Genomic DNA, 11,911 nt, shown 5'->3' with positions numbered 1-11,911 from the left:
AATGTTTGCCAGACTGAACGAGTGGCAGTGGCATTACATGCAATATTTGAGTTTCGGCAAAGAACTATTGGGAAAATGAAAAGAGGAAATCATATTCTGAGTATTTATAATTGTAGACAGGCCTCAAGAATATTTGGGAAGGGGAGAAATGGTGTGAGACTGGGAGGAAGTGTTTGAGGTGAGTACATATTTCACCATCAAAGTATAATGATGAAATGACTCTAGTGGCAGTGAATCCAAGAATTAAATAGGTTACGACAAGGGCAGTGACTCTAAGGGCACTGTCAAGGTGCAGTGTTCCTTCCTCCCAACCAGCCAGCCAGTTTTGGGGAGTTAGGAATGAAGCTTAGGTGTGAGATGAAAGGAAAGATTTGGCTGCTCTCCAGTTACAAGTACAGTATGTTGGCTGTAATAAGGCCAATGTAGATATTGTCTTAATCTTGAAAGAGGCCAAGATATGGAGTTCCTTCTATGAAGTCTGGATTTCCCACTGATTTCAAAGGCATTCCTGAGGGCGGGCAAGTTATGAGAAACCCATTAGGCGTGGTCCAGTGAGGCTGCCTAAGAAGGATACCATTCACTACCCCATTTTCAGAGGAGCCTAAAGTACATGGCAATGTTTGATTCAAGCTGCAAGCACATTTTCCGTGTCATGGTGTTTACTTTCACTCCATTTTTATTTTTGAAGATGTACTATAGGGTATTATATTTTGCCTAGAGTTCCTTCCAGAGTTGTTTTTTTTTTTTTTTGTAGGAGAATTGTAATTAAAAAATCAGCATCTATCTACTTTTCTAAACATAAACAAGTCCAGTTTCTGGATTTGAACTTTCCTTCCTCCTGCTACTAAGTTATTTTAGTAACTACAAGACACCCATGAACTCTATAGAAGTCAGTCATTCAAGTAGGAGCTACCAACTGCATCTAGGACAGTGTGGTCATCTTGATCATGGGTGCCCTAATTCTGGATCTTGTCTATTCCGGCTATTCAAAACAGTCTCCTGGACATACAGAAGCTATGCTTCTAGCTATCTAGTTGTCTGTAGAAGGTGATAATATAGTTTGCAGTGCCTAGCCACAATGCCATCGTGTTATCTGAAGATACACGATTAAGAACATGGACTCTCAAAACAGACAGAACTCAATTGAAATCTCAGCTCTTCAATTTACCAGTCATATGGCCTTGAAGAAATTATGTAACATTTTAAAGCCCCAGTTTCTGTAGAAGGCTGATGGTGAGAATGATGTCAATAATCCTTGCCTCATGGAAGTATTTTGTAGATTACATGAAATTATGAACAGGTATTATGACTAATTGCATTCTTGCTCTTGAATCCCTTCTTAGACTTAGAAGAGCTGCTTTATTGGAGCAGTAATCATGATGGCTATCATTTATTGCCATGTGCCAGCACTGGGCTAAATACTTTATGTGATCTATAATCATAATGAAAAATGCAAGAAAGAGACCTTTACTTTACAGCACAGGAAACTGAGGGTCAGAGAGGTTAATGATCTTAGTCATAAAACCAAGAGGTAGATAGAGCTGGGGTGTGAACTTCAAAGCTGCTGTTTCTTTCCACTAAGTGCTACTGATGCTCATGTATCCCAGTTTAAGTCATTGCCCCTGCAGATGAATACAGGTAAGAAGGATCATTATTTCCCTCTTGCATTAATAAGGGACAGCTGCCTATCCATTGCTCTAGAAAAAATGGACACCTAATATTAAGCAGTAAGCCCAGGTGGAAACCCATCTACCCACAGTGTTTCATATGGGGCTAATATATGCCTTTGAAGATGCCCAGAAGTCTCAAAGTGAATGGCTGTGCCAGAGAGGTGTGTGCCCATATCCAGGCTCCTACAACAAGTATTGGCCCCAGAAACCCTTGATTTTTTTTTCCCCAAGACAGAGTCTTGCTCTGTTGCCCAGGCCAGAGTTCAGTGGCACAATCTTGGCTCACTGCAACCTCCATCTCCTGGGTTCAAGCAATTCTCCTGCCTCAGCCTCCTGAGTAGCTGGGATTACAGGCACGCGCCACCACACCTGGCTAATTTTTGTATTCTTAGTAGAGATGGGGTTTCACCATGTTGGCCAGGCTGGTCTCAAACTCTTAACCTCATGATCTGCCTGCCTTGGCCTCCCAGAGTGCTGGGATTACAGGTGTGGACAACCACGCCGGAAACACTTCATGTTCTTAATTTGATCTCCCTTAGAAGTTCTATTCCAATGACCCTGATTCACTAGCTTTGGATATAATAAAATTGTTCTGCCAATCAATAACCCAGGGTCCCTATTCTATTCTCTCCTATTCTATTTACTTACTTTTCAAGTACAAAGATAAAGCCAAGACCAGAGTCTGTTTTCTTGTCTGCATCTACTCCAGCAGGAACTCCAATTTCCCTCTGTCCACTACCCCAAAGGAAGCCTCACCTGTGGCAAATCAGTTCATTAGCAACAGTCACTGTACAACTTCTGGGACAAATCAGTAGTCACTACTCCTCAGGTCAATGGAAGGAGCCTACAGAGTCCATCATGAGACTATTGGAGGCTGGGTCCAGCTCATTGCTTTCTAGTGCCTCCAGTGCTTCAGGTCTCCAAGGCCAATTTCCCAGCCCTGTTCTGTTTTTCGTAACCTGGGCCTGAAGCAGCTCTGCCTGTGTCCAGAACTCCACGTAGTCGCAGAGAAACAACTTTTTCATTTCTGTCAACCATTCTTACACATCTTCAGGAGCAACAGATTGCAAGTATGGTGTAGTTTAAACACAACTTCCAGGAAACACATCACTGAAAAGATAACAAGGTCTACAGAGATGCAGTTGGCCCCAACATAGGCTTTTTCATTCTCAGAGTGCAATATGGCATATTTCAGCCTCAGCAATATACAACACTTCTATTGCTGTCACTGCTTTATATTTGTCCTTGGCTTTTCCCTACTCTAACCTTGACCCATCCATCTTGGTTACCCCAGCCAAGAGAGTGGTTTCCACAAATGGATATCTAAATCTCTACCTCTCACAGGGAGGAACTTTCCTTCTATCTTTTTTTTTTTGTCACCCAGGCTGAAGTGCAGTAGTGTGATCTTGGCTCACTGCAGCCTCAACCTCCCAAGGCTCAACTAATCCTCCCACCTTGGTCTCCTCAGTAGCTGGGATTACAAGTGCATGACTCCACGCCTGGAAAATTTTTGTGTTTTTTGTGAGGCAGGGTCTCATTATTTTGTCCAGGTTGGTCTCAAACACCTTAGCTTAAGGGATCCACCTAACTTGGCTTCCCAAAGTGCTGGGATTACAGGCATAAGCCACCATGCCCAGCCCATTTCTTCAATCTTTCACCATCTCCACGAAGGTTAATACAATGCAGGGCAGGTTCTAGTCAGTTCTCATGTTCTCAGTACTGTGTGCTTTCCTTTTCTCGTAGATTATAAGAAGGAATGTCTCCCTGAGAGGTGGCAGGGAAGAGTTTTCCTTAGGAATCACTGCCTTTTTTCTGGACAGCCAAAAATTAATTAATTAGTTAATGCTTTTTTTGTGCTGTGCACCCAGAGTAAGCATTTTTTTTTTTTTTAAATAAGGATTTGACTCCTCTTGATTCAGGTATAGTAACCACAGATGGGGGAGAGAGTGGGTTTGGGAGTCAAGAAAGGCAGAACACCAAAAAGAGGAGAACATAGAGAAGGAAAAGAAAAGAAACAAAAAGGAAAGAAAAAGAAAAGAAAAGAGAAAAGCAAAGCAAAATGCAAAACACACAGGTAGCATCCTAGATTAACAGATGAAATTGGATTCCTTAAAACTGAAGGCACAGTGAGGGAAACCATAAGGTCTCTTATTACACGTTACATGTAGGATGTTCAATATCTTCCAAAGGAGTGCCTCCACTAAGCATAGAGGGTGATTTGGCTTAGGTAAACACTACAGGTTGGTAAGGATTTAGGTAGCTTTTTACTGTTGTTGACTGTATCAACCTTAATTTAGCAAATGGCTTATGCTGTGCTGTTTGTAAATGGTTTCTTTCCTCTATGTACCTCAGCAAATGTTTTTTAGTGAGTAAATGACAGTGAATAAATATTTGTAGAACAATCCTTGTAAAGATTTTTTGCTCGTCTTTCTCTGCTTCTTTTTCAAATACTATGTTTTTCAGGCCAATGATAAAACAGAAAGTATCTTGACAAAGTGAGCTCTTCAAATCATTTATCATAAGGACATACGCAAATATACATCTATATGTATGCATATACACTTACATGCATATATACACTTGCACACACAAACATATACATATTTTAGAAATCTTGAGTCCGTATCAATGCTTCCAATTTAATCCAGTCTATAGGGTTCATCTTGCCTTCCCTCTTTCTTTCTTTTTTTTTTTTTTTAAACAAAATGTCCCTCTGTCACCCAGGCTTGAGTGTAGTGGTGCGATCTCGGCTCACTGCAACCTCTGCCTCCTGGGCTCAAGCCATTCTCCTGCCTCAGCCTCCTGAGTAGCTGGGACTACAGGCATATGCCACCACCCCTGGCTGATTTTTATGTTTTTAGTAGAGATGGGGTTTCGCCATGTTAGTCAAGCTGGTCTCGAACTCCTGACCTCGTGATCCGCCCGCCTCGGCCTCCCAAAGTGCTGGCATTATAGATGTAAGCCACTGCACCCAGCCCTTTCTCTCTCTCTCTTTTTTTTTTTTTTTAACAGCTGCAAAGTGCTTCACTGTGAGTATTTATTATAGTTTATTTAACCAATCACCTAGGCCTGGACATTTAGATAGCCTCTAATATTCTGCAACTGCAAATAATGCTGCAATGAATAACCTTGTGCAAATGTATTATTCTGTATTGTTGAAGGTGCATCTTCAGAGTACATGCCCAGAAATGAGACTAGTGGGTTGAAGTGTAAAAGCAAATGAGGTTTGTTGGATATTGTCAAATTCCTTTCCATAAAGGTTATACCATTTTCTATTCTCACTAGCAATGTATGAGAGTAACTGTTTCCTCCAGATCCTTACTGACAGCATGTAATCATAAACTTAAAAAGTGCTTGTCAGGCCAGGCACCATGGCTCACATCTGTAATCCCAGCACTTTGGGAGGCTGAGGTGGTCTGAGCACTTGAGGTCAGGAGTCTGAGACCAGGTTGCCCAACATGGTGAAATCTTGTTTCTGCTAAAAATACAAAATTAGCTGGGTGTGGTAACAGGCACCTGCAGTCCCAGCTACTCAGGAGTCTGGGGCAGGAGAAGCACTTGAACCTGGGTGGCAGAAGTTACAGTGAGCCGAGATCATGCTGTTTGCACTCCAGCCTGGGCAAAAAGAGCAAAACTCCACTTAAAAAAAAAGCTTGCCAACCTGATGGGTGAGAAATGGTGTCTCAGTGCATTTTTCATTTCTTTTATGAGTGAAAATAAACATTTTTTCATATGTTTAATGTCCATTTCTAGAATACTATTTTGTGAATTGTCTGTAAATATATTTTTATTTTTTTATTAATTTTTTTTTTTTTTTTTTTAGAGCCAACATCTTGCTATCTCTCTCAGGCTGGAGTGCAGTGGCAGGATCATGGCTCCCTGCAGCCTCAGACTCCTGGCCTCAAGCAATCCTCCTGTCTTGGCTTCCCAATGTGCTGGGATAATAGGCGCGAACCATTGTGCCCAATGTCTTTTGCCTGTGTGGATGTAATTTTTAAGTTGCTTATTTGGCAGAAATAGCTTTTGATACAGTTTACATTAACTGAAGGCAGAATCCCAGAGTATCTGCTACCAGTAAACTGCCTTCTAGAAACTTATAGTCTATAAGCTGAATAATATCACGGTGGGAATGAGCATAAACTCTATCTTCAAATGCCAATTCTGCCACTTAGGCAGGTTATTTTACCTCTCAGTGCCTGCAACTCCATCTCTAAGATGAAAATAGTATTAGCACTTACCTCTTAGGATTGTTGTAAGGATTAAATGACTTAACATAAAGTTCTTTGAACAGTGTCTGCAACAGCAAACGTTCCATAATGGTAGCTATTTACAGTCAAGAAAAAACTCTTTGTACATTATTTGATTTGATCCACTAAGAATCCCATGGTTATAAAAAACAAAGACTTAGAGGTTTAGAAGCATTAAGTGAATCAGTGATATAATTGTAAACACTTCATTCATTTATTTATTTACTCACTCATTCATTCCACAGGTATTTATTGAGGCTCTGCTATGTCACAGGCCTGATCTGGGTGCTGGCGGTATACCCTGGGCAAGGCAGATCTTTGAGTTCCTGGAGCTCACTCTATTGTGGCGGTGAGGTTTGTGTAGGGTGTGGAAAGAAACAAAAACCACGGAAACCCATTTTGTTGATGTTGTTCATTACTTGGGTCTTCAGCACTCACAAGAGAAGCAAGACGCATTTGTTAAATGAAAGAATGAAGGAATGAATGACTGAGTGGTGAAAAATGAGGCTCAATACATAGACAAAGTCTAAATTATGAAAAGCCTTGTCAAGTATACTAAAGAGTTCGGACTTCATCCTGAGCAGAGAAATCAACATGATCAGATTTGCATCTAAGAAAACTCCAAAAAGAAAAAGAAGACTGCTGGGTACGGTGGCTCAAGCCTGTAATCCCAGCACTTTGGGAGGCCGAGGCGGCAGATCATGAGGTCAAGAGATCGAGGCCATCCTGGCTAATATGGTGAAACCCTGTCTCTACTAAAAATACAAAAATTAGCTGGGCGTGATGGCATGTGCCTGTAGTCCTAGCTACTCAGGAGGCTAAGGCAGGAGAATTGCTTGAACCCGGGAGTTGGAGGTTGCGGTGAGCCAAGATCGCACCATTGCATTCCAGTCTGGGCAACAGGGTAAGACTCCATCTCAAAAAAAAAAAAAAAAAAAGAAAAAAAGAAAACTCCAGCTGGTGTCAGTGTGGAGAACCCACAGGAGAAGGAAGAACAGTAAGAAGTTGTTACAATAAGTCTAGTGGGAGAAAGGGAGGGCCTGACTCAAGAAGGGGCTAAGGAGTTCGAAGCCAGATAAGTTGGAGAGAGATTTACAAGTCAGAACTGACTTTACATGGGACTTGCTGGGAGAAGTGGGGAGGGAAGACGGCGAGGTCTGGAGTAGCACTGAAGTTTCACTGTGATAAGAACTTGAAGAAGAACTGCTTACTGGGGAAAATGGAGGAAGGTTTTTTAAACATATGGATTTGGGGCAATTGTGGGACCAATGCTCACTCACTGTCTTCATTGTGCTTGCATTTGGCTTTTCTACATTCCTTGGAGTCAGGAGCTGTGGGTCTGTCCAGGGCATGGTAGTAGCAGTGGTGTATGAGATAAACAGTGTCTAACAGCAGAAAGGACACCAGTTAGGAGGCCAATTGGCCAGTGATGCAGCCTGGGGAATCACCTTCTCTCTCTAGGGGTCCCTAATGGGGGAACGTCAGTGTTAACTTCACTGCTAATTCTAAATGGCAGTTTAGTCTTTGAAGGCAAAAAACCTCATTTTTTTCCATCTTTTCTGATGTCTAAGATGATACTTGGCATAAAGTAGATCATGGACAATATTAAGTAGGTGTTGCATACAGAAATTATGAAAGGAAATCCATTAGCAAGCATGTAGCTGGTTAGGCTGCCCTAGGGACATTGAACCAGGATACAGGGAGTTAGAAAGTCCAGAAGGAGCTCTAAACCCTTTTCCTCAAAGACAGAAAAATGAAGAAACAACCCTCAAATAGTTGAACAAAAATCACTCCAGAATGGTACTTATTTTGGAGGAGGGGGTGTGTGTGGGTAGGGACGGAGTTTCACTCTTGTTGCCCAGGCTGGAGTGCAATGGCATGATCTCAACTCACTGCAACCTCTGCCTCCCGGGTTCAAGCGATTCTCCTGCCTCAGCCTCCTGAGTAGCTGGGATTATAGGGATGCGCCACCATGCCCAGCTAATTTTGTAGTTTTAGTAGAGACGGGGCTTCTCCATGTTGGTCAGGCTGGTCTCGAACTCCTGATCTCAGGTCATCCGCCTGCCTCGGCCTCCCAAAGTGCTGGGATTACAGGCGTGAGACACCGCGCCGGGCCTAGAATGGTATTTTGAAAGCTTCAATAACACCCGTGCTCATCTAGAGATCGTGCAGGCTGTGAATTTTAGACTTATGAGAAGACCTGGACAAAACAGGGGTTTGTACACCCGGACATCCGTTTTTACTGGAGAAGAGGAATTTCTAATGCAGCTGGCGTGGTATGGTAAAAATCCAACAGGAATCACGTTTCACAGACGCCTCCACAGGCTGATTTGTATTTAAAAAGTGACCTGAACTTTCTTCTGGATGTCACTGGATCCCCAGAAGAAGGTTCATCACAATTAGCAAAGAATCTGCCACGATTCATTTTCCGATTAGAGTAGTTTCTGGCTTGCCTCTGCAAGGTGCTAGGAGCACAGGGTATACACAGTTGAGAAGATGGGGGAAGGTCTTATAAGTAGATGGGGAGAGAATGCAAACAAATCTTAGGATGGCAGGGGGAGGGGAAGCAACAGTAGGGACCTGGGAGAGGAGAGAAAAGATCAAGAGGAAAAGCTGGGCACTGGCACCAGCTTGTGGGGTGGGTTGGGGAGAGAGGAGGGGAATGACTGTGATGAGGAAGGGGCGATGAAAAGGAGAGAAGGGTGCGAAAGCCACCTCACGTGCAGGACACACGAATCAATTAGAAATGCAAAGCGAATTGGGAGGGAGGGACTTAGTTCTCTGGAGATCCCTTCGGCGTTTGCACAGCCTGGCCCAGCGCTAAGGGGGGTGTGGTGCTGAGCTCAGTGAGGTGGGGGTGCGAGACGGCGGCGGCGGGGACACCCCCGCCCCAATCAGCCCAGAAGCTTGGGGCGGGGGAGAAGGAACCGCAGGCGGGCAGGACGTGGGCGGAGCGAGCGAGCGCTGGGCGGGGCGTGGGCGGAGGGAGGGCGAGGAGATTCGTGTAAGGGCGGCTCTAGGACCCGCCGGCGGCTCCGCCGGCTCCCGGGAGGTTGATAAAGCGGCGGCGGCGTTTGACGTCAGTGGGGAGTTAATTTTAAATCGGTACAAGATGGCGGAGGGGGACGAGGCAGCGCGAGGGCAGCAGCCGCACCAAGGGTTGCGGCGCCGGCGGCGGACCAGCGACCCAAGCGCCGCGGTTAACCACGTCTCGTCCACGACCTCCCTAGGTACGGGCCAGCGGGGCAGAGGCCGCGGGGCCCTGGTGGGGAGAGGACGCTCGCTGCTCTGGCTCGCGGGCACCCGCCGCAGGCGGCGGGGTCGGAGTCCGCGACTGTCTCTGGTCTCCTCCCGCCGCCGCGCTTGCCCGCCAGGCCTAACCTCAGCCGCGCCCCGCGCTCCCGCAGCGCGCGGCCTGAAAGGGTGGCCCACGGGTCCCGGCTCCCGTAGCTGCTGGAGAACCAGCGGCGCGCGCGTCTGCGCCCGGCCCGGCCCCCTGCCCGCCAGCCCGCCGCGTGGCTGCCGCCGCGTCCACCCCGACCTGAGGGGGCGGCCTTGAGCCGTGGCCGCTTGCCCCGGGCGCGGGGAGGTCGGCTGCGGCGCCGCTCCGCCCGGCGATCTCCGGATGCTGCTGGGCGACCCGCTAGCTGGCGGGCGCTCCCTGCCCTGGGTCCCTCGCGCGGACAAGGAGGAATGGGTAGCCAGGGCGCGATGGGCCCCGCGGAGGACGAGGTCGCGCGGGGAGCGGACACCTTGTTGCCGGGTCCGAAAGCTCCTTAGACACCCTTGCTGGAGGGAACCGCTGTTCTCAGGCCAGGGTTCTGCCCCGGGCTTGCGTTTCGGGGCTCCTTGGCCCCCAAACCCATTCGCGCGGGTTGCGCGTGGCTAGAGTGCAAGTCCAGATTTTCGTGTCAAACTGGGGTTATGAGCCGTTTACGAGTCACTTGGACGGTAGTAAGGCCTGATCACTCTGAAAGTGTCTGTGGTGTGAAGTCACCTGATCCTTGGCTCCCTGGTTTTGCTGAATGTGAGGTCTTACTGTACGTGTACAAGGAGCGTCCCTGCCCCCTCGAAGACGCAGTTGCGTTGGCAGCGCAGTGTTGTGTATCCCTCTCACTCATAACACCCCTATTTATAGGAGTTTAGCATTTGATCTCTTACTGTGGTGCGAATTGATCGCATGAAATTCTGATTGAAAATTTTGATGGTACTTAAGAAAGGCATAAAGTTTTTTCAAAGGCTTATAAATAGTAAAAGCCTACGGTTTGGTAAGTACGGCCAAGTTAAGTGTTTATTATTAAATACACTACGAGTTCGTGTCTTAAGATTTCTTTTTTTACAGTCTGTAAAGGTTTTGCTGGATAAGATGTAAAACATTTTGGTATTATGTTAACCACAAGGACTCACTTTAATAGGAAAGTTTATTTGAAACATACTTCTTCATTCCTGGTAGTCCTTGGCGCATGTCAGAGGTGTTGATAGACTGGAGTTTTGCTAAGGGAAAAAGAAAAGGAAATAAAGCTCATTTTATTATTGTGTGCCAACCAAAACACTTGACAGAACTGTACAATGGTAACACTCTGTAGAATAAAACACTATCAAAGAAGAGAGGCTTCGCCTTAGATCTCTGCTGGGTGGATTTCTTAAGTAATTAGTTGCTTTGGAATGCAGATGGATTAATTTCGATCTTTTTGTTGGACCCTAGGGGAGGAAGTGTGTGTTCTTTTCTTTCTTTCCTTTTTTTTTGAGTTAAGCGTTTTAGATACAGTTTCAAAATATTCTGTGTGTTTACCTTATTAGAAGAAACAAATTCATACTTTAGTTTTGGTTATGAACGTCGTTTTTGTGCTGTGGTACCTTGAGAAGAGATGATACTCTTCAGACTGTTGTTAAAATAGGGCCCACCATTTATTATTTAATAAATGCTTTTGTCTGCTACTCATACGTTTTTGTCCTTTTTTTTTTTGGACGGGGCAGGAAGACCTTCACTTGATAATTCCTAGCAAGTGATTGCCTAAAACAGCCCCTGTACCTGCTAATTTACTCCGAGTCACTCTTTAATGAATTAAAAACTAAATGAACTTGGTAGAATTTGTGTTTAAAATAAGAAGAAACAGTCTGTGAATGAACAGGGACTCATCTATTTTTGACTGTGTAGAAACTCTGTCTCCCTCTGCTTCCTGGAGAAATAAACTTCAGAAACCAAGTTTGGGGTGAGTCAAGTGTCACTTCAGTAGTTTAGTGTTAGAAAGATGCTTTGTGTTTATTCTTTTTAGAAATGTTGGATCTTTAGAAAGCAAATAAGTTGATAGGATTCTGTAGATATGATTAAATCTATTTAGTAAAGTGTTTTAAAATTCTTGGAAATTATTTAGGGAGAAGGAGCTGCCTTACAGTAAAGATATTATAGGGAAAAGAAACTCTGAGTGAAAATAAGATTATGGTCTTAAGTCAGGTACATATAGGTGTATTTCAGGATTCGTTTTTTTGTGACTGTATTGTAACTTTAAAGTTTTGGAATATTCACAAGTATAAGTAACTTTCTTGAAATTGTTAGACCTTTTCCAAAATTATCCTTTTTCCATAATTGGTATTGGCAGCTGCAAAGAGTACCAAGAGACTGATTAACTAGTCTGATGACGCTGGAGTTCAAAATGTATTTTTTAAATTTTGGGACTTTATAGCACGATGTCTTAAAAAATTGTTTATGCTCATTTGGAAGACCTGTTTGCCACACACAATTGTAAGCAAAGCTGTTTGGCAGGCTCTTAAAGTTAAGAGCCAGAAACGTAAGGGATAGGAGTAGAAGTTAAACTTTTTTTGGCAATAGTGGTTTAGAGCTTTACAGAACAAGGATTTTCTCTAGATAGGTGCAGGGAAGTAGCCCTTTTCTTTTCTTTCTTTTCTTTTTTCTTTTCTTTCCTTTCCTTTCCTCTTTCCTTTCCTTTTTCCTTTCCTTTCCTTTCCTTTCCTTTCCTTTCCTTTCCTTTCCTT

The 11,911-nt window shown here is 44.4% G+C and overlaps 1 protein-coding gene across 4 annotated transcripts in view; it reads left to right on the top strand.

The window, feature by feature from the left end:
- Positions 1-8,984: 8,984 nt before the first annotated feature.
- Positions 8,985-11,911, top strand: part of ATL2 (atlastin GTPase 2) — a 71,004-nt gene continuing 68,077 nt past the window's right edge. The window contains exon 1 of one of the 4 annotated variants that reach the window (XM_032239349.1): positions 8,985-9,147. In XM_032239349.1, coding sequence (XP_032095240.1) covers positions 9,030-9,147 — 118 coding nt within the window. In that variant the 5' untranslated portion in view covers positions 8,985-9,029. Of the gene's footprint in view, positions 9,148-9,615; positions 10,186-11,911 lie in introns of those variants that run through there. The other 3 variants (XM_032239350.1, XM_032239351.1, XM_032239352.1) reach the window with 3 other exon arrangements.

This window comes from Sapajus apella, unplaced genomic scaffold, assembly GCF_009761245.1.
Source record: "Sapajus apella isolate SASKATOON/1434 unplaced genomic scaffold, GSC_monkey_1.0 scaffold44, whole genome shotgun sequence".
Taxonomy (NCBI): domain Eukaryota; kingdom Metazoa; phylum Chordata; class Mammalia; order Primates; family Cebidae; genus Sapajus; species Sapajus apella.
Note: the sequence above shows the minus strand (reverse complement) of the source record. Positions and strands in the feature narration are given on the sequence as shown.